Below are 21,512 nucleotides of genomic sequence, written 5' to 3'. Positions count from 1 at the left end.
GTCCCCCTTGCTGTTTAACATCTACATGAAGCCGCTGGGTGAGATCATCCGGAGTTTCGGGGTACGGTGTCACCTGTACGCAGATGATGTCCAACTCTGTCACTCCTTCCCACCTGCTACTAAGGAGGCCGTCGAAGTCCTGAACCGGTGCCTGGCCGCTGTAATGGTCTGGATGAGGGCGAACAAACTGAAACTAAATCCAGACAAGACAGAGGTACTCCTGGTCAGTCGCAAGGCCGAACAGGGTATAGGGTTACAGCCTGTGCTGGACGGGGTCGCACTCCCCTTGAAGGCGCAGGTTCGCAGCTTGGGTGTGACCCTGGATTCATCGTTGAGCCTGGACCCCCAGGTTTCAGCGGTGACCAGGGGAGCATTTGCACAGCTTAGGCTCGTGCGCCAGCTGCGACCGTACCTTCGGAAGTCTGACTTGGCCACGGTGGTACACGCTTTGGTCACATCCCGCCTTGACTACTGCAACGCTCTCTACGTGGGGCTGCCCTTGAAGACGGCCCGGAAGCTGCAGCTAGTCCAACGCGCGGCAGCCATGTTGTTAACGGGAGCAGGACGCAGAGAGCATACAACGCCCCTGCTGTCCCAGCTCCACTGGCTGCCGATTCGCTACCGGGCCCAATTTAAGGTGCTGGTGTTATCCTACAAAGCCCTAAACGGTTCCGGCCCAAAATACCTTGCAGACCGCATCTCGGCCTACGAGCCCACGAGGGCCTTGAGATCATCCGGGGAGGCCCTTCTCTCGGTCCCGCCTGCCTCACAGGCACGTCTGGCGGGGACGAGAGAGCGGGCCTTCTCGGTGGTGGCCCCCCGGCTGTGGAACTCCCTCCCTGCTGATGTCAGACAGGCCCCCTCCCTCATGGCCTTTCGTAAGGGCCTGAAGACCTGGCTCTTCGAGCAGGCCTTTAACTAAGTGCTATGCTACGGGTAATGACAACCGGATTGAACTACGACGACGAGATTGGCTATGATCCCATAAATATGACGCAGCGGATTTTTAGTATAAGTTGATGTATGTATTGTGATGTTAATTGTTGTTTGATCCCTTTTGTAAAGTGTCTTTTGTACTGTACGCCGCCGCGAGTCGCCCTAGGGCTGAGAGCGGCGGCTAACAAATGCAAGAAATAAATAAATAAATAAATAAATAAATAAATTCTCCCATACCAATAGGTAAATCTGAACTGCAATCCTGGAATTTGTCCAGTTAAACTTCATTGCCTTTTTATTGCACCAGAAATGTACATTGAGAAATTATTTTCAAATCAGAGGTGAGAATACCTTCACATTTCACATTTAACTGAGAATTGTCAGTTTTAGGTGGATTGTATTCTGCTCTGAAAATTGTGCGATACTGCGAATAACAAAAATGATCCTATATATATTAATTTTCATACTCAGTAATCATTTTATTTGGAACATCGGTGAAATGTTATGCAGCTGGTTCAACTCTTAGGTTTTTATATGCTCTGAACCTGGTATATTAAGCTTTTCAAGGAATGCTTAATGTTAATTGTTAAAGTAAAATGTGCAATTCTAAAATGGTTTTTGTTCATGTCCTCACAGGCCTTTAATGAGAGATTGTGGGAAAGAGTAGTGTTTTCACACTTTTTGAAAGAAACCTGTAGCTAGAACCTGCTTTGAATTCTCTCCCTTTGTGCAGAGTCCAGAACTAAGTGTCTGCAAGTAGAACATTATTTGTCCTCGTGGAATGACACCACGGGATGCTGGTTGATAAATAACATATTAGCAGCTTATCATGCTGAATCATTTTGCCCAATATGTATGTTTATCTCATTTGTCAGTTTAATATTTAGGTAATCGTTCGACTGTATTAAACTGATATGCTATATAAGCTGATACTGTTAGATAATTCTTCTTATGTGCTTATACACTGCAGTAAATGAATCTGTTTAACTGCCATACTAACTAGTGATGGATATAAAGTTGTATCTGCTGCAGTTCTAAGGGATAGACATTTGGAAATAAATAGAGATTGAAGTGGCAAGATGACATTTGGTGCCTTGTTTTCAGTGCCTTCTCTGACATGAGTGAATTATAAAAGCTTTAATTGTAGCAGTTTTAGTGCAGCTCAAAAGGTTTCGTCTGAGATACTTGGGATGGACAGTAGATCACTTTCTAGGCATCTTGACAATGACTGGACTTCTGTAACTTCCTTCTCTTAAAAGATATGCAGGATTATTTTCTCAGATTGTAAGACTGAGCATCCCTTATCTGAAATTTCTGAAACCCAAAATTTTTCAAAATCAAAAGGTGTCCATCTGTGTGACCGAGATAGTGATAGTGATACTTTTACTTTCTGATTCTTCAGTGTGCATACAATTTGTTTCAAGCACCAAATTGTTTACCATGTTATATAAAAAACCTTCAGGCTATGTGTATAACATCTATATAAATAAAAATGTAATGTTCGTTTGTGGGATTAACATAACTCAAAAACCACTGGGCAAATCGACACCAAATTTGGACAAGACACCTACTAACCCAAGGAGCAACAATCATTCAAAAATTGATTTTGTCATTTGGGAGTTGTAGTTGCTGGGATTTATAGTACACCTACAGTCAAAGAGCATTCTGAACTCCACCAATGAAGAAATTGAACCAAATGTGGCATACAGGACTCCTATGACCAACAGAAAACACAAGAAGGGTTTGGTGGGCATTGACCTTGAGTTTGGGAGTTATAGTTCACCTACATCCAGAGAGCACTGTGGACTCAAAAAATGATAGATCTGGACCAAACTTGGCACGAATATTCCATATGCCCAAATATGAACACAGATGGAGTTTGGGGGGAATAGACCTTGACATTTGGGAGTTGTAGTTGCTGGGATTTATAGTTCACCTACAATCAAAGAGCATTCTGAACCCCACCAATGACAGAATTGGGGCAAACTTCCCACACAGAACCCCAATGACCAACAGAAAATACTTAAGGCCATCTAGTTCAACTCCCTTCACCGGGGCAAGAAAACGTAATCAAAGCCCTCCTGACAAAGAGCCATCCAGCCATAGATATAGGTAGATAGATATGATTCACACAGAGAGAGATATAGTATCATAGATTTGAAAGGGACTCCTAAAGAAAGACAATGATATGTTGCCTGTTCCAGAGTAGGCAAACCAGACAATCTCCACATCAACACTGACCAAGAAACAGCAAGAAATACTGTTTACCCACATGCATAAAGACATTACATATATTAGAAATCAAGACCTTCTCATTATTTTCCAGATCACCAGACTGGGCCACAGCAACGCGTGGCAGGAGACGGCTAGTGTATATGTATATGTATGTGTGTGTGTGTGTGTGTGTGTGTGTGTATACACACACATGAAGCATACATGAATTCCGTATTTTGACTTTGGTCTTATATCTCATGATGAATGTATATGCAAATACAAGTGTTCCAAAATCGGGGGTGGGGAGGATCCCAAAAACTTTTAGTCTTGAGCATTTTAGATAAGGGATACTCAACTTGTATTTTATGAAACACCATCTTTAGATCCTGTTATGATCTGGTTTCATTCAGACTGTGCCAGACCCTTGTTTTGTAAGCCTTGTGAAATTCTGCAAGGTTCAAATCCTCTATCTTTTCATTTATTGTCCTTTTAAGGGTTGTATATTATATTATGTGATGTCATGGCCTATGGCTGGTACAATAAACAATTAATTCATCATCTGTCTTTTCATCAATATAAGGATGGTATGTTTTGGAAGGCTACACAACAATGTGCTCTTGACAATTTAATGTGGGTTTATTATCAGTGTCTGTAATGACACAGCAGTCTGGGGAAAAACCAAGGCTTCACTACACTGTAGCCATGTCCTACTCATTTGACATGTCCTTATGCTAGTGGATTAATCATTGTCATAATAACTGGAGTTTAAGTTTTTAATGGCTTACTGAACAATTTGGGTAGTTTTAAAGTTGGTTAGCCATCCAGGAAGATACCTGATCCTTGGTAGTATCTATAACTACTGATTACTCAAAGTATTGTTTCAAGTATTATTTCAAGATCTTACTTTTCTTGAAAACTTCATATGGCTTCTTGCCCAATGGCAACTTGTGACCTTTACTCAGTAGCAATGTCTTACTTATTCCCGAGATACCTTTCTGAAGTCTTATTCCCATTTTACTTCTTCATGGAAGCTTGTGTTCTGAAAAGGAAATCCAATACCAATTTCTGTGAGAGGGTGAGATTGTGAAAGAGGGAAAGTTAGAGAAATATCAGTGTGCTTTTGGAGATGGCAGGGTACAGGTGAGTGCTCCTTCCCTCTGATCTCTCTTGTCTTGACAAATACAGCTCACTTACTTCTAAAATTATTTGATGTCAGGACCTCCAAATGACATTGAGTTTTGCTTTTGTCCTTTTAGCCTGTTTCCTCATTTACTGAACATTAATGTCTTGAACAGCATAGTAATGGCAATTAGAAAATACCTTGATTCTAAGTGTCTGGAGAAATAATGTTATTCACCAAAAAGAGCCCAAAAAGAGGAAAAGGTGTTGAGAAATTAATATTGCTACAATAACTATTATAAATCACCTTGATGATAATTATGCTATCAAGTATAGAATGTGATCATAATTATCTACTTTTTAAAAATACACCATTTTCTTTCATGGTCATAAAATTCCCTAATATCTGCTAATTTTTTCAAAGAATCCTAGTGCTTTCAGTGAGAGAATTACATAGAGAATTACATATGTCTAAACTAGCCCCACTATTTCAATGAGACCTAAAATGAGTCTTTGAGTGGGTCATATTCTCCGTTAGCATTAAGGAAAGCGCTTTTTTTACAGTAATTATGTGTCAGAAAGATCAGTAATATGTCAGACTCCGAACAGGCACAGAATATACTTTAAAGTGGTTTCTGTCATTTCCAGAATTGGTGCCATTTTTGATAAAGCAAATAATTTAAATTGTTCAAAATACATTCTTTTTTTGGGGGGGGGGGGGGTGGGTTTCACATAGAATGAACCATCATCATATGCAATCACTCTTAGCCAAGTATACTTGTCTTCCGGAGTTAGAACCTTGGCAGTGAATCCATAAATGACTTATTCTGGATCCACGTGGTCTTTCACACTGAGATCATAGACTTTCATATAGTGGACATTGAAACCCACATAAGTTCATACGAAAATCAATTGCTTTATGTAGACCCAGGATATTATAGTGATATTAATGTTACATTGTGAATCTAGAGACCAGGGCTTGAATCCTCACTCGGACATGGAACCCCACTTGGCTTTGGTAAAGTCACTCACTCTCTGTCTCAGAGGAAGGCAAATAGGTTCACCTTTGGATCATTATCATAGGTTCACCTTAGGATCATTATAACTTGAAGGCACAAACAAAAGTCTCATGGAAGTGCCAACTGATTAAAGGTCATGGATGGATGGTTCATTGTCTGTAGTGGGATGGATAAGCATAAACAGCAACCCTTTCCCCTCCAGCTGAAATCATTTTCCAGTAGAGATAGACTTGGGACTCAACTAAACATTTTGGATAAGTGGCTTGAATATACACCATCCACAATTGTAATCCAAAAGTCATTTCACATAATTCTGTAGCTATTATTTCACTGTAGTTAATCTCCAAAGGCTTGACCCCAGGTTATGATGAAAACATTTAAGCCATATGTGGCCCTCTTTCTTCCCAATGATCCACGCCTCTGTGTTTCTGTTGTATTTTGATATTTCACTTCCCCAAGTAGTACAAGCCAAAGATGGTGAATGGTCAGAAATCACATCAACCATGATTTCCAATTCATGTGAAGGGCAATAGACCTGATGTGTTTGTGCAGGACTGTGTCCCTATTATCATGAGCTGGTCATTGACCATAATAAAGTGAACTTGGACTTGGACTTGAATGAAAAAGAATTGGAATATACACCTGGAGCTTTCCAGACTTCATTTAACATGTGATATATAGTATGTATTTTAAGGCAGACCATCCTAAACATATCCTAGAAAATCTATCCAGCCATTTTCACAACATACACTAAGAAATAAAAAAGAAATATGACTGGATGTATCGTTATCTATCTTTACCTACAGATGCCTTGTAATTTAGCTTTTTGAAATGCCTGTTCTTTGTTCCTTCAACTATTGTGCTAGGATTTATGAATTGTACAATACTCATTCAAACTCCTTTCTCTTAGGACATTCTCAGAGCTTCGCATTACTAGAGCGTCATTGGCTGATGCTGGAGAATATACATGTAAAGCAAGCAACAGGTTTGGGAATGAAAGCACCAAAGCTCGGATAAGCATTACAGACACCAATGGTAAGACATGACTGATTTTTCAAAACATTTTGCAGAATGTATTGTTTCTTCCATGAGTCAGGCCACTTTTGAATTGTTCAACCACACATGAATTTTTCAAATTATGAAAAAACGAACCTTTTCCTTATTTGTTTTGCCAGAGAACAATAAGCAAACCTCATAGTGTCCAGATCATCTTATGTGTGGTATACTAACTCAGGCACCGTCTCTCCACATTAGGGGCACAGGATCCCTATGAAAAGGGAAAAAAATTGAAAATATATAAATTGATCTCTTTCTTGCCCTCATGGAATGTCTATGTTTTCCAACATGACTATATGGTTGACTTCTGCTGGAAGCTGAACATAGAATCCCATTGAAGAACCTACAGACTGGAGGAAGTTGATCATAGGACAACCAAAGCATTTCTAGTGATAACATTTTGATGAAATCTGTGAATAATCAAGTTCGCAGAAGTCAAAACCACAAACATAGAGGGATGACTGCACTTTACTGTATACTCAACATCCTGAATATCTCAGTGATTTCTGACCTGATACAAGCTCACTTTCTGAACATAAGAGTTCCTGGCCAGTTTGCTGCCTATAGTAGATGAGTTATTACAACACAGGTTATGTAAAGGACATTGGGGGTTGTTAAAGACATTATCTTCTCTTGGGTAATGTAATTTACATTTGTGATTGTGAGGGAAAAATATGTATTTCAAAACTCAGAAACACATATGCCCTAAGCTTTGTTCTGCTTTACCTATCTCAGCATATACATACATTTCTGTTTAGTTCATCAGCATTCTTAACCTTTATAGCAGTATTTCTTTGGTTATGAGTCTCCTGCTGTGTATGTTGCCATATTTTTCCTTATGTGGATGTATTCAAACACATTGTCAGTGGTCTTATGGTAAAATCCATTAGACAAGTAGAATACAGTGAAACTTTTGCTCCAGATTTTGGATGCAACAACAACAACACAACAACAACAACAACAATATCTATGGCTAAGCTACATTGGTTTTAAGTTGACAAATACCTATATATTTGTATTTTATTTTAAGTGAACTAGATGTATATTATATGTTGTGTTTGCACTGTCTGTTTTTGATAAGGCCAACTGGCTAATCAATAAATATTGTTATTGTGTATATTGCCATATTTTTCCTTATGTGGATGAATTCAAACACGTTGTCAGTGGCACTCCTTGGTAAAATCCATTAGACAAGTAGAATATAGGGAAACTTTTGTTCCAGATTTTGGATGCATGTAATTTCTTTGGAAGGTTGCATTTTGAAAATTTCTAATTAGTTATACACATCTGTTATCACAACTATAATTCTGCATTGTCTCTTATACTATATCACAGTGTTTTGAAACACAGCTTTGCATTATGAATCGAAATTTAGGTGTAGAAGCTAAAAATGAATGTGAGGAATTATCACTGTGTTCTGTTCAATATTTTAACAACAGTTCTGAACCTGACACCTGGAATTGGATGAGTGAGATTGTATTACTTGCTGTTACCTTCCCTGGACTTGGCTTACATCCTTGTACATAATTTTCAATTCTTAATGCTGTAAATACTTTTTTCTATGCAGAAAATGTTTCTGCACAAAACAGCTTCATGCACATTTTTCATAAAATCTCTTAAGCATTGTCTGCACATAAAATAATACTAAACATCCAGGTGCTGATGTTGTGTAAAATGTATTCAATCGATGGAGTCCAATATTTTATTGATCCTGGTTTCTTAACACTCAAGATCCACAATTTTTAACCAGTTTTTGAACTTTTTCAAATTTTCTTCCCTTCTAGTCATTAAGGGAGCCAAACAAATACTAACAGTAGCACTTATCTTCTCAAAAACCTCCATTTATTTGTTATCCAATCCATTACTTCAGCTTAGTAATAGTAACTTTATCCCAATGCTCTTCTGAACCTCAAAACCTAGTTCATACATTATTACACTGAAGAAGGAAAGATAACATGGGGAGTCATTCAATCTGTATAGATGTTATAAGAGCTGCATGGGAAACAACTATGCAGAAGTAGTTCCCTTGTCAACATTGCAATATGTGAGTTAGTTCCTTTTTTTCAACAAGAATTACAGTTTTATATTCCTAAGGATGGTGTATTAAGCGGTTCTGGCTCACTTTAGTACTTGTATTTCTAAAAAAATAATAAAAGTAAATCCCATACAGAACACTGTAAAAGCTGCAAGTAAAAGGTTGAAATGCTGTTAAAATGATGATCAGTATAAACTTAGGATGAAACACTAGAAATGTAAAAGACCTTTCAAGAAAATGGTATGAAAAATATTCATTGTAAGTTTTAGATTGCAATATTAATTATTGTTATGTGACAGTACTGATTTTAAAGTATTGGAATAATGGATTAAACAGGCTTTTCTATTCCCTTGTAAAGTTACTTAGTTTCCATGCATAAAGGAGTTGTTTGCTCATAAATCTGCATAGTTTCACACTTGGAATAGCTTTACCAGCTTCCAGTGATATCCCAGAGAGTCTTGACAAGCCAGACATGCTATACTAAATGATGACTCAGATGAATGGACATGTATTTGAATATGAGTATTTCTCTCTGCTCTCCTCCACTCAAACGAATGGGGAAAGAATAATAGAACGTACATGTGTGGGGAGGGAAAGCTAAAATAAATGTCATTAAAATACCAGTCAGATTTACACCGAATATATGAAACTGACTTGGTTAAAGTAGTATTTTAATAGCACTGGTTGGGAGCATTAAGGCTATTATATCTTTTTTTCCTAAAGGACATAATATTTTAGCTAAAGCAGTTTTTTACTAGGTAAATAAAAGATGGTTTACATTTTGGCGTCAAAAACTGGTCCAATAGATGATCATTAACATTCTAGCTTTGTGAAATGTTCTTCCTAACATAAGAACAGCAAGCAATTCACGGCAATGAAGCTGCCAAAACTGAACTTATGTAAGGATAGGTTTAAATACAGTATAATTCTAGCAATTACAAAAAGAGAAATGTGAGTTTTCCATGATTTGGGAGGTGGGGGGGGGCTGTCATCTGTGATTTACTTTAAAAATAAACCACGTTTATCAGTTGTCACACAGACCTTGCTGTGTCACGGGTGGATTGTATTTATGATGTATACATAGATAGTCAAATATAGTGTGTGTGTGTGTGTGTGTGTGGCAGCAACATCCAGAAACAAAACTATTTTAATGAAGTGTTCCATTAATAGCTCTGAAAACTCTCCTTGAAGGGTTGGTGTACAGTTTGAATAATACAGAGTTTGAAATAATGCTTTACAAAGAAGTGTAAAGCGATGAGAAGTTAAAAAATGGAAAAAGAAGTATATATTCACTGTTGACAGACTGGCATGTAGTAAAGAGAGTAGCAAATTCAATACTAACCCTTCTTGAAGTCACTCATTGATTGTAGAAACTGAGGACTACATATCTATATAAATAAAAATGTAATGTTCGTTTGTGGGATTAACAGAACTCAAAAACCACTGGATGAATTGACACCAAATTTGGACACAAGACACCTACCAAACCAATGTATGTCCTTCACTCAAATTTTTTTTTGTCATTTGAGAGTTGTAGTTGCTGGAATGTATAGTTCACGTACAATCACAGAGCATTCTGAACACCACCAACGATAGAATTGAACCAAACTTGGCACACAGTTCTCCCATGACCAACAGAAAATATTGGAAGGATTTGGTGGGGAGTGTCCTTTGGTTTTGGAGTTGTAGTTCACCTACATCTAGAGATCACTGTGGACTCAAACAATGATGGATCTGGACCAAACTCTACAAGAATACTCAATATGCCCAAATGTGAACACTGGTGGAGTTTGGGGAAAATAGAATCTTAACATTTGGGAGTTGTAATTGCTGGGATTTATAGTTCACCTACAATCACAGAGCATTCTGAACACCACCAACGATAGAATTGGGCTAAACCTCCCACACCGAACCCCCATGTGGGCCACAGCAACGCATGGCAGGGGACAGCTAGCAGCTAATAATCATCATCATCATCTTTATTTATATTCAGAGGGACTTGGAGACGATTACAGTATATACATATAAGGCAAACATTCAATACCTTTTTACACAATGAATAACAATTACATACAATACACAGACAAAGGTAAAGCCCTTCCTTTCCATCTCCGGTGTCTGGAAGCAGTGCTCAACTCCATCCATAAGGAGGTGCTCTTTTTCCATTTTTCCATGTCGAGGAGCCTGTTGTCCATAGACATCTCTGACTGGGTTGCCAGCATGTCTGCATGGTGCATCCTTTTACCTTTCCGCCGAGGCGGTAGCTATTGATCTATTCACATTACATGGTTTCGAACTGCTAGTTTGGCAGTAGCTAGAGCTGACAGTGGGAGCTCACCCCAACTCACAGTATGCCAACCCTTCAATCAGCATTTCCGGCAACTAGCGGTTTAGCCCGCTGCACTAACACGCCCCCCAATTAACTTCAGTACTGTCAAGTTATCAAAATGAACACATAACTGTGCAATATTACATTCAGTTTCAAACTAAATTGCTGTAGTTTCAAAGTGAATTATTCTATGAAGTTGCTTGTGCAAAGGTAACATCCCTGGTTATCCTTGGGAGTTACTCATATGCTTGCTTTTCTGGTGACCGCAGACAACATCCATCTTTGGTGGATGTTGTTATTCACACACCTTTCTGAATCATGAAGAACGTAAGGTGCAAATGTACAGACAGATTAGATATGTATTTACCAGATCTACAGTCACAATTCTACTTTTAGGTGGCCTCTGTTGTAGGCATGTTGTAAATGTGCACATTGCCTACCTCTGTTATAGAGATTGGGTGCTGAAGATCTGTGCATTCCTAGTTATCAAAAGAAGGAAAATAGGTTACCTTTTTCTTCCCGAGTATCATTCAAAGTTACTTTTTTATCTTTGCCTTTTAATAGTTGCTACACAGTCACCCTTACATTTTTGTACAAACACTAGTTTTCTTGTTTTCTTCTCCCTTGCTTGCTATTGTGACCTTGGTACTTACTCAAAAGGCTGCCTGGCTTGCCCTTAAGCTAAATTGCTTTCTCAGGAATCCTCATTTCATATAGCTAGGTATTTCTTCGAAGGGGTGTCTTACTGGCAGAAACTTGAATTTTCAGTGTAGGTAACCTTGAAATAAATAATGCAATAATTTTTAACACTTATAAATATTAAAGGCCACATTCGTTAGCTTTCATAATGTCCCTAAAACTAATGTTGCTTAGCTTTTTCTCAGTTCTTAAAAACTGTAGGAGCTCTTTCTGTATATTGGATGTAAAAACGTTACTTTCCAATATTTCACAGTGTAGACCTCCTTAAGAGAGAGTAATTGAGGTCAGAAAAGATGTGTGAAGTTCTTTAGGCATACAATATAAACAGCAAATACCAGGTGCATTTATGTTAATTGGTTTTTGCAAGCTAATTTGTTTCTTTTTTTTCTTTTCAAAAGAGTCTTTCTGCACCATTTTTGTGGGGGCTTTTTAATCATTTAAGTGTCTAATTAAATTCTAATGAAGGGCACTGATAACATTTTATGTAAATTAAGGACAACATTGTCCAGTATGTGTGCCAAACATAATAAATCTGAATCTATATTTAAACTTGCATAGAAAGTCATGGGACCTTGAAATTCCCACCGGTCTCCACATTTCGCTTTCCAATTTGAAAACTTTCTCTTTAACTTTCAAAATATAATATGCATAATATTCTCATTCTCTCTCTCTCTCTCTCTCTCTCTCTCTCTTTCTCATCTCATCTCATCTCATTATATATGTACTTTCTCCGGATTTATGCTGGTCTTGTTTTTCAGTGAAGCCATATTGAACCGGGTTAATCTTAGGGTTGTCATATGTTGAAAATCACTTTAACGCAAACAACAACAACAAGAATGACAACAACATGTTAAATTTAGCCAGAATACAATTACCTTTCCCCTTCCAATATTGAGATGGGATAATTTTAAGAAATCTTGTTTTCCCTTCTTTGTCAGAATTCAGTTTTGGATTTAGAGCCATTTGAAGGCAAGATTGGAGATCTGTGCTGTGCTGGTCATTGGCCCCAACCACTACCATGAGTGTAAATATGTGGTAAAATATAGGGAGGGAGTCTACACTGACCCAAAAATCCAGGGTTGATCCAGTGTAGCATACACTACCTTGGCCCTGCTTTAGGCCACATAGGGAGATGCAGGAGGGTTCAAATTGCCCAGAGGCACCAAAAACAGTTCAGCACTACTGGAAAGCCATCTTTACCATCCTATCCTGCCCTCCTTGTTAGGGCAATCTCCAGTCACAGCATGGGTCCTGCTTGACTTGGGTTCAAAAACGAGGAGCATTAATGCTTCCATACACTGAATAAGACCTTTGGCCCATAGTGTAGTATTATCTATACTAACTAGCAATAACTTTCCCAGAACATGGAGGCAATTACCGTATATACTTGAGTATAAGCCGACCCGACTATAAGCTGAGGCACCTAATTTTACAACAAAAAACTGGGAAAACATATTGACTCAAGTATAAGCCGAGGGTGGGAAATGCAGCCACTACTGGCAAATTTCAAAATAAAAATAGATACCAATAAAATTACATTAATTGTGGCATCAGGAGGTGAAATGTTTTTGAATATTTACATAAAACTGTAATTTGAGATAAGACTGCCCAACTCTGATTAAATCATTATTCTAACCTTCTTCAATGTAAATATACTTACTTATCCTTCCAACAATAATAAAGAGAGTAAAATAATAAACGTCATAATAATAATAATAAAGTAAAATAATGGAAATGCAATAACACTAATAATAAAGTCAAATAATAAATGTAATAATAGAGTAAAATAATAAATGCAATAATAATAAAGTAAAAAAATAAATTTAATAATAATCATAAATGTTGTAAAATAATAAATGTCATAATAATAAGGTAGAATACTGTAAATGTAATAATAATAAAGAGAGTAAAATAATACATGAAATAAAAATAATGCTAATAACAGAGTAAAATAATAAATATCCTTGACTCAAGTATAAGCTGAGGGGAGCTTTTTCAGCCTAAAAAAGGGGCTGGAAAACTAGGCTTATACTCGAGTATATACAGTAATTACAAACTGCTTATATGAATTCCTTTTTATGATAATATTATAACTAAGTTGCATTATTATTGTAATACAATGTAATATGTATACCTTTATAGTTTCAATGACAGAGAAAGATTATTTCAGTCAAGTGTTCTTCATCCTGCTGTGCCTTGTGGCACTGAGTTTGATTTTTTTAAACTAAAAGTAATTATTAATTAGTTCCTTGGGGGTGTTTTTTGGAACAGGAACACTATGGAATCCTGGGATTTATAATTTGGTGAAGCCCTAGCACTCTTTGGCAGGGAAGGCTACAGATGTGTAAGACCACAACTCACACAATTCCATCAAACTGCACCTATTAAGTGCACCCTGAGTCAAGGGTTCAAATTACCTGAGGCTTTATAATTTCCCTAATTTCTATCAGGATATATTGAAAAAAATCTCTCACTCCTGGGCATAACCAGCACATGTGGAAGTACAAATCCCAATTTTCCAATATTCACCATAAAAATGTTTGCAATAGTTGCTTTTGAGACACTCGGAAAAGTTTTTTACAAAAAAAAGGTGTGCAGCTATAATGGTGACTAAATGCTTGGGGCAGTGGGCTTTTAAAAAGTAATTTTACTTAGTTGCTGTTAAAAAGTAATTTCAGAGAGGTTCTTTCCAAGGTCTACATCAGGGGTACATCAGGGGTCCTCAAACTAAGGCCCTCCAAGGTCATTTATCCAGCTCACACTCAGGGTCAACCTAAATCTGAAATGTCTTGAAAGCACACAACAACAACACAATCCTATCTCATCAACCAAAAGCAGGTCCACACTTCTCATTGAAATACTAATAAGTTTATATTGGCTAAAATTGTTCTTCATTTTAATTATTGTATTGTTTTTAAGTTGTTGTTTTTTTGCACTGCAAATAAGATATGTGCAGTGTGCATAGGAACTCATTCATTTGTTTTTTTCAAATTATAATCCAGCCCTCCAACAGTTTGAGGGACTGTGCCCTGGCCCTCTGTTTAAAAAGTTTGAGGACCCCTGGTCTACACGGCGATTGGTCTTAATGAGTGTTTTTCAGATTCAGCCTGGAAATGAGGATTGAACTTGGGAACCCTTGGAAAGAAGGCAGATGCTGTATTACTTATCTGCAGCCTTCTTTTCCTTATGTCATAAGAGAAGACTTATTGGGATGGTTACTTATCTTATTTGAAAGCTTTGAGGAGATAACATAATAGTGTTCTAGTATCTTGCTTCTTTTTAAAATTAAAATAAAATAACTATTTCATGTGTTTGGAAGTTGGTAAGTTTAAGCAAGAAGGGTGCCATTATTCTTGGTGGATAGTTGTAATTGTGCATTGTACATTAAACTCTAAATTGTCTGAGGATCCGAACAGACAGGAGTTGTTCTGGTGCCAGGAGTCAAGTTTACTGAACCACCACTGTGAACTGGGAATTCCTGTGTCTCAACTGGCTGGATCTGTGTGCTAGAACAATACATTGTATTTCACCTGAGCTAATGGCTAGATCATTCCAAGGATTTATTGGGCTATAGAGATCAACTTTAATCTGTTTTCTCATTTTCTTCTTTTATACATGTACTTATTCTTTCCCTCATTTTTTCTGCCTTCAGAAGAAGAAGAAAAAGCACAGGAAGATATTCCTAGTTTCTTGAGAGTACTATGGAGTTTCCATCAAAAATGATACATGCAGTGTCTCCTTGAAAGTAGTATTTTTCATTATAAACAGGGAGGCAGTGGGACTCTTCATTTCTTCAAGGCTGGCAGATATCTAGAAAGCAATTTCAGCATCTTCCAGAAATCTTGTTGCCATCTGTTGCTTGGCAGGCATCAAAACAAGCGTTACACTCCTTCAAGTAACTTCTTCTTGTTTTCTGTTTTTCCCGTTCCCATTTCCCCCCCCCCCCCAATTTAGTCAGATGTTCAGCTTTTACCAACTGTAAAACATAATGCAATAATGTTTAGAGTTCCTTATCTCAGCATTTATATTATTCTTTTCTTCTGTTGAATTTTTTTTTTAATTTTGTGATGTCAACCATTTTCTCTAGGTGTTAGGCACATTACGTGCATTATCTTACTCCTTAGATACTTATGGTGACCCTATGAGATAAGCCTTTTTTGTCGTCGTCCCCCCACAATATAGCCTTTATCACATGCATTTAAGTAGCAGAAAAAGCTAAAGTGACAGCAACAAAAACAATAATTAATAGTATTTGCTTTTTGCAGTCTCGCTGTGGCTCAAGGAGGGGAATAACAGATTAAAATACAGTAATAAACAGACACATTACAAAATTAAAAGCCCAAACATCGATTTAAAATACATACTCAGTTATAGGAGCATAATACCAGTTTAAAAACATGCATATTTTAACATTTATAATTTAAAAACTACATGAACTTATTTCCAATGGTATTTATTCTTCTTTTTCAATGACTTGACATGCAAGACAGCATTAAGAAAAATGTTGTGCCTTGTTTTTTCACCTTAATGAATATGAGAAGAAACCCCCACCCCATTCAAAAGAAGCCTTAAATGTTGTGAAAACGGATCTTTCAAAAACTGAACACTGAATTTTTTGCTGATTGCAAATGCATTGCTAATTTTATGGGAAATAAATTACATTTAGAATAAATCTTTGGGCAATGCAAAAAGAGACATGTTTCATAGGTTGTCTTTGTGTAGTGAACTCACAGAATGTGGTGAGGATCGTAATCTTTTGCGTTATCACCCACTTTGTTAAAATAAATAACATGCAAACAAAATATAGTCTAAGCAATAGGAAAACTATAATGATCATATACCATGTAGTAACCCCATAATCCCCAATACAAAGCTCAATGCAATGAAATGAGAAATACAGTGAAGAGGGAGCAACTGCTCTCAAACAGAAAGTATCTCGGTCTGATATCCGTGGATGTTGCTTCACGGCCTTTTGGCTAAGATCAAGTATAGATATCTGTGGAGACCAGTGGGAATTACAAGGTCCCATGACTTTTTTCATCAGATGTGGACCCCTGAAGCTTTCATACACTAGGACTGATATCAGACCGAGATACTTTCTGTTTGAGAGCAGTCTCCGGCCCAGAGGATAGACCAGAGATGTCAATGCATTTGTCATGACACAGCAATACATGAAAAACGTCATCTCTTAAAACAGTCGTTGTTTTGCACCAGCAACTGTTGAGTCCTTGACTGTTGAGTCCTGAATAATCTACAACTTTTACTAAAATTACACGTTTTTAGCTATACCACTCAAGATGTTTGATAAATATTTGCTGATTCATATGGACAAAGGTTTCTAAGCCAGCTTTTCCAAGCAGAATTGTTTCTTAACTTCTTCTCATCCATAGTTGTCCACTGTTTTGCTTTTCATTACAAGGGTTCTTGGAATGCATTGTAATATTTGAAAATAGTTATAACAAGTATCCTTAATTATTTAAATTCACAGTTTGATTTATGGTAGCAATTTGGTTTGTTTCCCATAGTTTTCATGTCAGTTTCATGAGAGGGCCCAACTGCTTCTCATTTTAGTTTTGTTTTTTTCAGAACCCACTAGCTTGATACCAGTTTTGACAAAAGGAGCAGATGCAGCTTCACGTAAGTCAAGTGGAATTGTTTGCATCTCTGAACAAATCTACAGATTCAGGCTTCTTCTCAAACTTTCCTTGCATCATTATAGTTTACTTCCCTCTCTTGCCACTTTCGAGATTAGCATGGAAGGCATGCATAAATCTGTCTTAACTTATTTAACTCAACAATGAGATCTTAGGTGCAGTTTAGTGTCTCTTTCATCTTTAAAGATGCCATCGAATTATCCCACAGCAATAAACAATCTCATATAATAGGTGTTGTTGAGTTTTAGAGGCCACCACTTAGTGCTTTCAGTGCTAGGTGTTCATCTTTTGCCTCCTTTTTCTTCTTCATCATCTTTCTCCTTGTTCTTCTTCCTCCTCCTCCTTTTTATTGGAATCTCTTTTCCTAAAATATAGATGGGATCCCATTTCTTCTTTCACTGCATGTGCTATCTTATAGCACAGTGATACTGAATATAATCATTTAAAAAGATATAAGAACCTGATCTCAGTATCAGAGATCTTTTGCCTCTGTAGCTAGACCTGGAAAGAAATTTCATTGGTCTCAGCAGTCTAATTCGCAAAAGAAATTGTGTTCCTTGTCTTGAGCATTTGCATGTTTGCAGTGCTTATGTACCACTACAGAATGTAAAGAGCAATGCACATACTGATACATGTGAAAAGTCACATTCACATAACTTAAAACACCATCTGAAATGGGTTTTATTTCAGCAAACTGAATCTGTAACTCTGCATTTTAGGAAAAATGTGTGCACTGAATATATAAATATGTACTACAGGAAAAATGTGTAAAAATAATGTTTGACCTTCAGGGCAAGAAGAAAAGTCATAATGGCCAATGGGTTAAACCAGGCATCCTCAAACTGTGGCCCTCCAGCTATTTGGGCCTTCAACTCTCAGAATTCCTGACAATTGAACAAGCTCATTAGGACTTCTGGGAGTTGGAGGCCCAAAGGGCTAGAGGGCCGCAATTTGAGGGTGCCTGGGTTAAACCCTTGTGCCAGTTGAACTGCTGACCTGAAGATCAGTGGTTCGAATCTGTGAGACTTGGTGAGCTCCCATCTGTCAGCCCCAGATTCCCATGTGGGGACATGGGAGAAGCCTCCCACAGAATGGTAACACATCTGGGCATCGCTTGGGCAATGTCTCTGCAAACGGGCAGTTCTCTCACACCAGAAGCGACTTGCAGTTATCTTAAGTCACTTCTGACATGATTTTTAACAAGGGCAAGAAGAAAACAGAACATCAGGCAAGCAAATATAAAAAAAGAAAGAAATTTCTATTAGATTTGGAGAAATGCAGTGAAATCAAGACTAAGATTTTTTACTTCTTTTTTTTTTACTTCTGCTTCTCTTCTAGAAATAAATTTGCATTTTGTTTCAACTCTCCTTTTATGGAATCATTTCAGATCAGTCACTTGGTGCATCTTTATGTTGCCTTTCAAGGAATGGCTTACAAAGTACAAGACTACATTCAAATTTCACATACATTGCTCTTTATGATGGCACACAAGATTGGATTTTACTCTTTGCAAAATCTTTCTTGCTTATACTGCATGCTGCTGCATGTTTTGTTTCTTTGGTAGATCAAATAGTGCCTCACTTTTGCCTTTCTGAGATTCTTTTACCTGGTTAGGGAGGAATACCTTTTTTAAACTAAAGCAGTAAGAATGCTTGGACTCAGTGTATTCTATGTGTGCATACATACATGTGTACAAGGACCAGTCCTTGTAGCTAATTAAGAAGCTCTTGTATTTTGTGCTCAAACAAGTTTTTCTCATCTAACAGGACACCTAAATAATCTTGATTTCTACTCTAGTTCTCTAGCCTTAAGTTGGTCTTTAGATTCATAGATTTCATTTTGTCATCTTTTCTATATCTTCTTTTTATTGTTTACTTTTTAAACTAGTGAATTTAATTATCAATTCACTTAAAATGTCTTGATATTGTACTGGCAACTATTAAGATTTTGCATTGTTTTGACTCCCTATTCCTAGCATGGATATTTCCAAAATAGTTGCTTGTTCTAGGCATTTCCTTTTTATAGGGTCATCTGAGCTTAATAGTCTTCTTGTGTAATCTAGGATCTTCATGGTTGTCTTGATTTTCCTCCCTTGGAAAAGCAAGCTTCATTCTCCAATAAGAAGGCATAGGTTTCGTACATGTTATTTTCACATTCCCTTTTCTGTTGTTACAGAACTTAATGACAACATTCCAGCCTCAACTGAAGGAACAAATACATCTTCCTGTAAGTACATAGTAATAGCAAATTCAAATGATACCTTATTTCTGGTTCTCTGATTCCTACAGTTCTAAACACACACAAAAATCTAGATATTGTTTTGGAATATAATCTGGATATAGGGGAAAATGGCAAATGCCTCCCTCCTTTTTCCCCCTTTCTGGTGCCAGTGGGGATTAATAAAGTCCCAGACCACAGAGTTTTGGTATGGCAAAGAACAGAACAAAATATGGTTTGTGAAAGTTGGAAGGTCTTCTGTACATGACATGTAAATAAGGATTCAATTTTGATGGCCGGAAAAGTAGTGAGGGAACATTGTAAGACAACTTGAAAGGAGAGCATTGTCTGCCTCTGAAAGCAGTTGAACTAAGAAAGGAGAAATGTTGAGACAAAGAGAGACGGTTAAGGCATTCAGAATAGAATGTATTTGAACAGGAGGAACATGCTTTCTACTCTTCAACAATCCTGGTGCCACTTGGCAGATTCCAATTGTTATACACCAGCATCTTTCAATCACTTGAATTTTTGTATTCATACTGATTCCACAGTCAAGTGGTCAAAGAAGGAGTTACCCTCCACAGAGTTATGAATAAGTATCTGTGCTTGACAATTCTTCAGCCAAATGATACAAGTGTTTTTTGAAGCCATTTGGTGTTATCACAATAGGTGAAAGAAGATGGAGCGTATGATGGTGGTATAAGTGAGTCTAATCCCACTTTCTCTTTAATTCTTATTATGCTGCATTTAGGGAAGCTAACTGGAATTTTACTTGCTTCACATGGATTTGGAAGAAATATAATGGCTTGGGAATTTCTCTGTGTAGTGAACTCATACCTTTGCTTCGTAGGCCGCAGCCTGGGAGTCAGTGAGCAGGCCTCCATGTTGGGAGGGTGCTCAGGATAGCTGACATGTTGGGAAGGGCAGAGAGGCAAGGGGAGGAGTCAGCTAACTCCTGATTGGCTCAGACCCCTAGGGGAGGAATTGAAGGAGTGTGTAAAAAGGCTGTGCTTTCTGTCAGAGAGGGAGAGAATGATTTGATTTTAGAGAGAGATGGTTTTGCTCTAAAAGGGGAGAAGAGGGATTTGATCTGAAAGAGATAGGATTAGGATTTTCAGGCAGGGAGAAGAGAATTTCTGAGTGAGTTAGAATTAGACTGGGAGGGAATAATAGAGGGCAAGTGCTTCGGAGTACTTTGGCTTTGACAGTCAAAGAGAAGGCTTGTTGACTTGTATTTGGAGAGAATACAAGTGGGTTTATTTCCCTACAGTGCAGAGTAGTCTAGAAGGAACCTGGTTACTCTCGCAGACAGCCAGGGCGGCTGGTCTGAGAAACACACTGTTACTTGTTATAGAATAGTGTGAGGAAAGTAACTCGCGTCAAAGAAAAGTTACTATTTCTTAAGCAACCATTTATTTTATAAGTCTGTGCCTCAGAAACCAACTACGCATATGTACCACTCAGTAATGAGTTGTCTGTTTCAAACATTTCAATAAACCTGTTCTCTAGTTTACTTTTAATCTGCCTCAGCCTTGTTTTGTCATATAGCGCCAGATACAGTGAGCCTCTACATCTCTGCAGTCCAGTCACAAAAGAAAGGGAGCCAAAAAAGAGGAACCGGTGTATCAGGACGTTTTACCTCAGCTACAACTACTAGACAATTCCTCAAGCAGTGATTTGAGGTGGTGGCAGCAAACCTACCATATACACACACCTTTCTCTCTCATCACTTGTAACACCCTTGCATATTCCTGTCACACAGGAGCAATAAGAGACCCTGATCTCTTTACACTCTGCTTTGTTGAATTGCCAAAATACTTTAATGTTTTGATATTGGGTTGTTGTAGGTTTTTCAGGCTGTATGGCCATGTTCTAGAAGCATTCTCTCCTAATATGTTTCATGCATCTGTGGCAAGCATCCTCAGAGGTTGTGAGGATGCTTGCCACAGATGCAGGTGAAACATCAGGAGAGAATGCTTCTAGAACATGGCCATACAGCCTGAAAAACCTACAACATCCCAGTGATTCCGGCCATGAAAGCCTTCGACAATGTTTTGATATTTTCATATATTTTTTCCTGTAATTCTGTCTTGCAAGAGACAGTGAGACAATTAATGGATCAGAGTCACATATGCTGTTTAAAGAAGCCTATCTCATAAATACTGCAGGTCTGCTTGTTGCATAGGCTCTAATTTCTTCTGAACTATAGAGTTGTATCTTTGACAGTAGCATCA

At 37.7% G+C, this 21,512-nt stretch overlaps 1 protein-coding gene across 7 annotated transcripts in view; it reads left to right on the top strand.

Annotated features, from left to right (window-relative positions):
* The window catches only part of NRG1 (neuregulin 1), a 668,239-nt gene that overhangs the window by 485,655 nt on the left and 161,072 nt on the right, over window positions 1-21,512 (top strand). For 5 of the 7 annotated variants that reach the window (XM_060763669.2, XM_060763666.2, XM_060763677.2 and 2 more), the window contains 3 exons: window positions 6,199-6,323; window positions 16,994-17,044; window positions 19,237-19,287. In XM_060763669.2, coding sequence (XP_060619652.2) covers window positions 6,199-6,323; window positions 16,994-17,044; window positions 19,237-19,287 — 227 coding nt within the window. The remainder of the gene's footprint in view (window positions 1-6,198; window positions 6,324-16,993; window positions 17,045-19,236; window positions 19,288-21,512) is intronic. The other 2 variants (XM_060763670.2, XM_060763671.2) reach the window with 2 other exon arrangements.

Source organism: Anolis sagrei, chromosome 2, assembly GCF_037176765.1.
Source record: "Anolis sagrei isolate rAnoSag1 chromosome 2, rAnoSag1.mat, whole genome shotgun sequence".
In the NCBI taxonomy this organism is placed as follows: domain Eukaryota; kingdom Metazoa; phylum Chordata; class Lepidosauria; order Squamata; family Dactyloidae; genus Anolis; species Anolis sagrei.
Note: the sequence above shows the minus strand (reverse complement) of the source record. Positions and strands in the feature narration are given on the sequence as shown.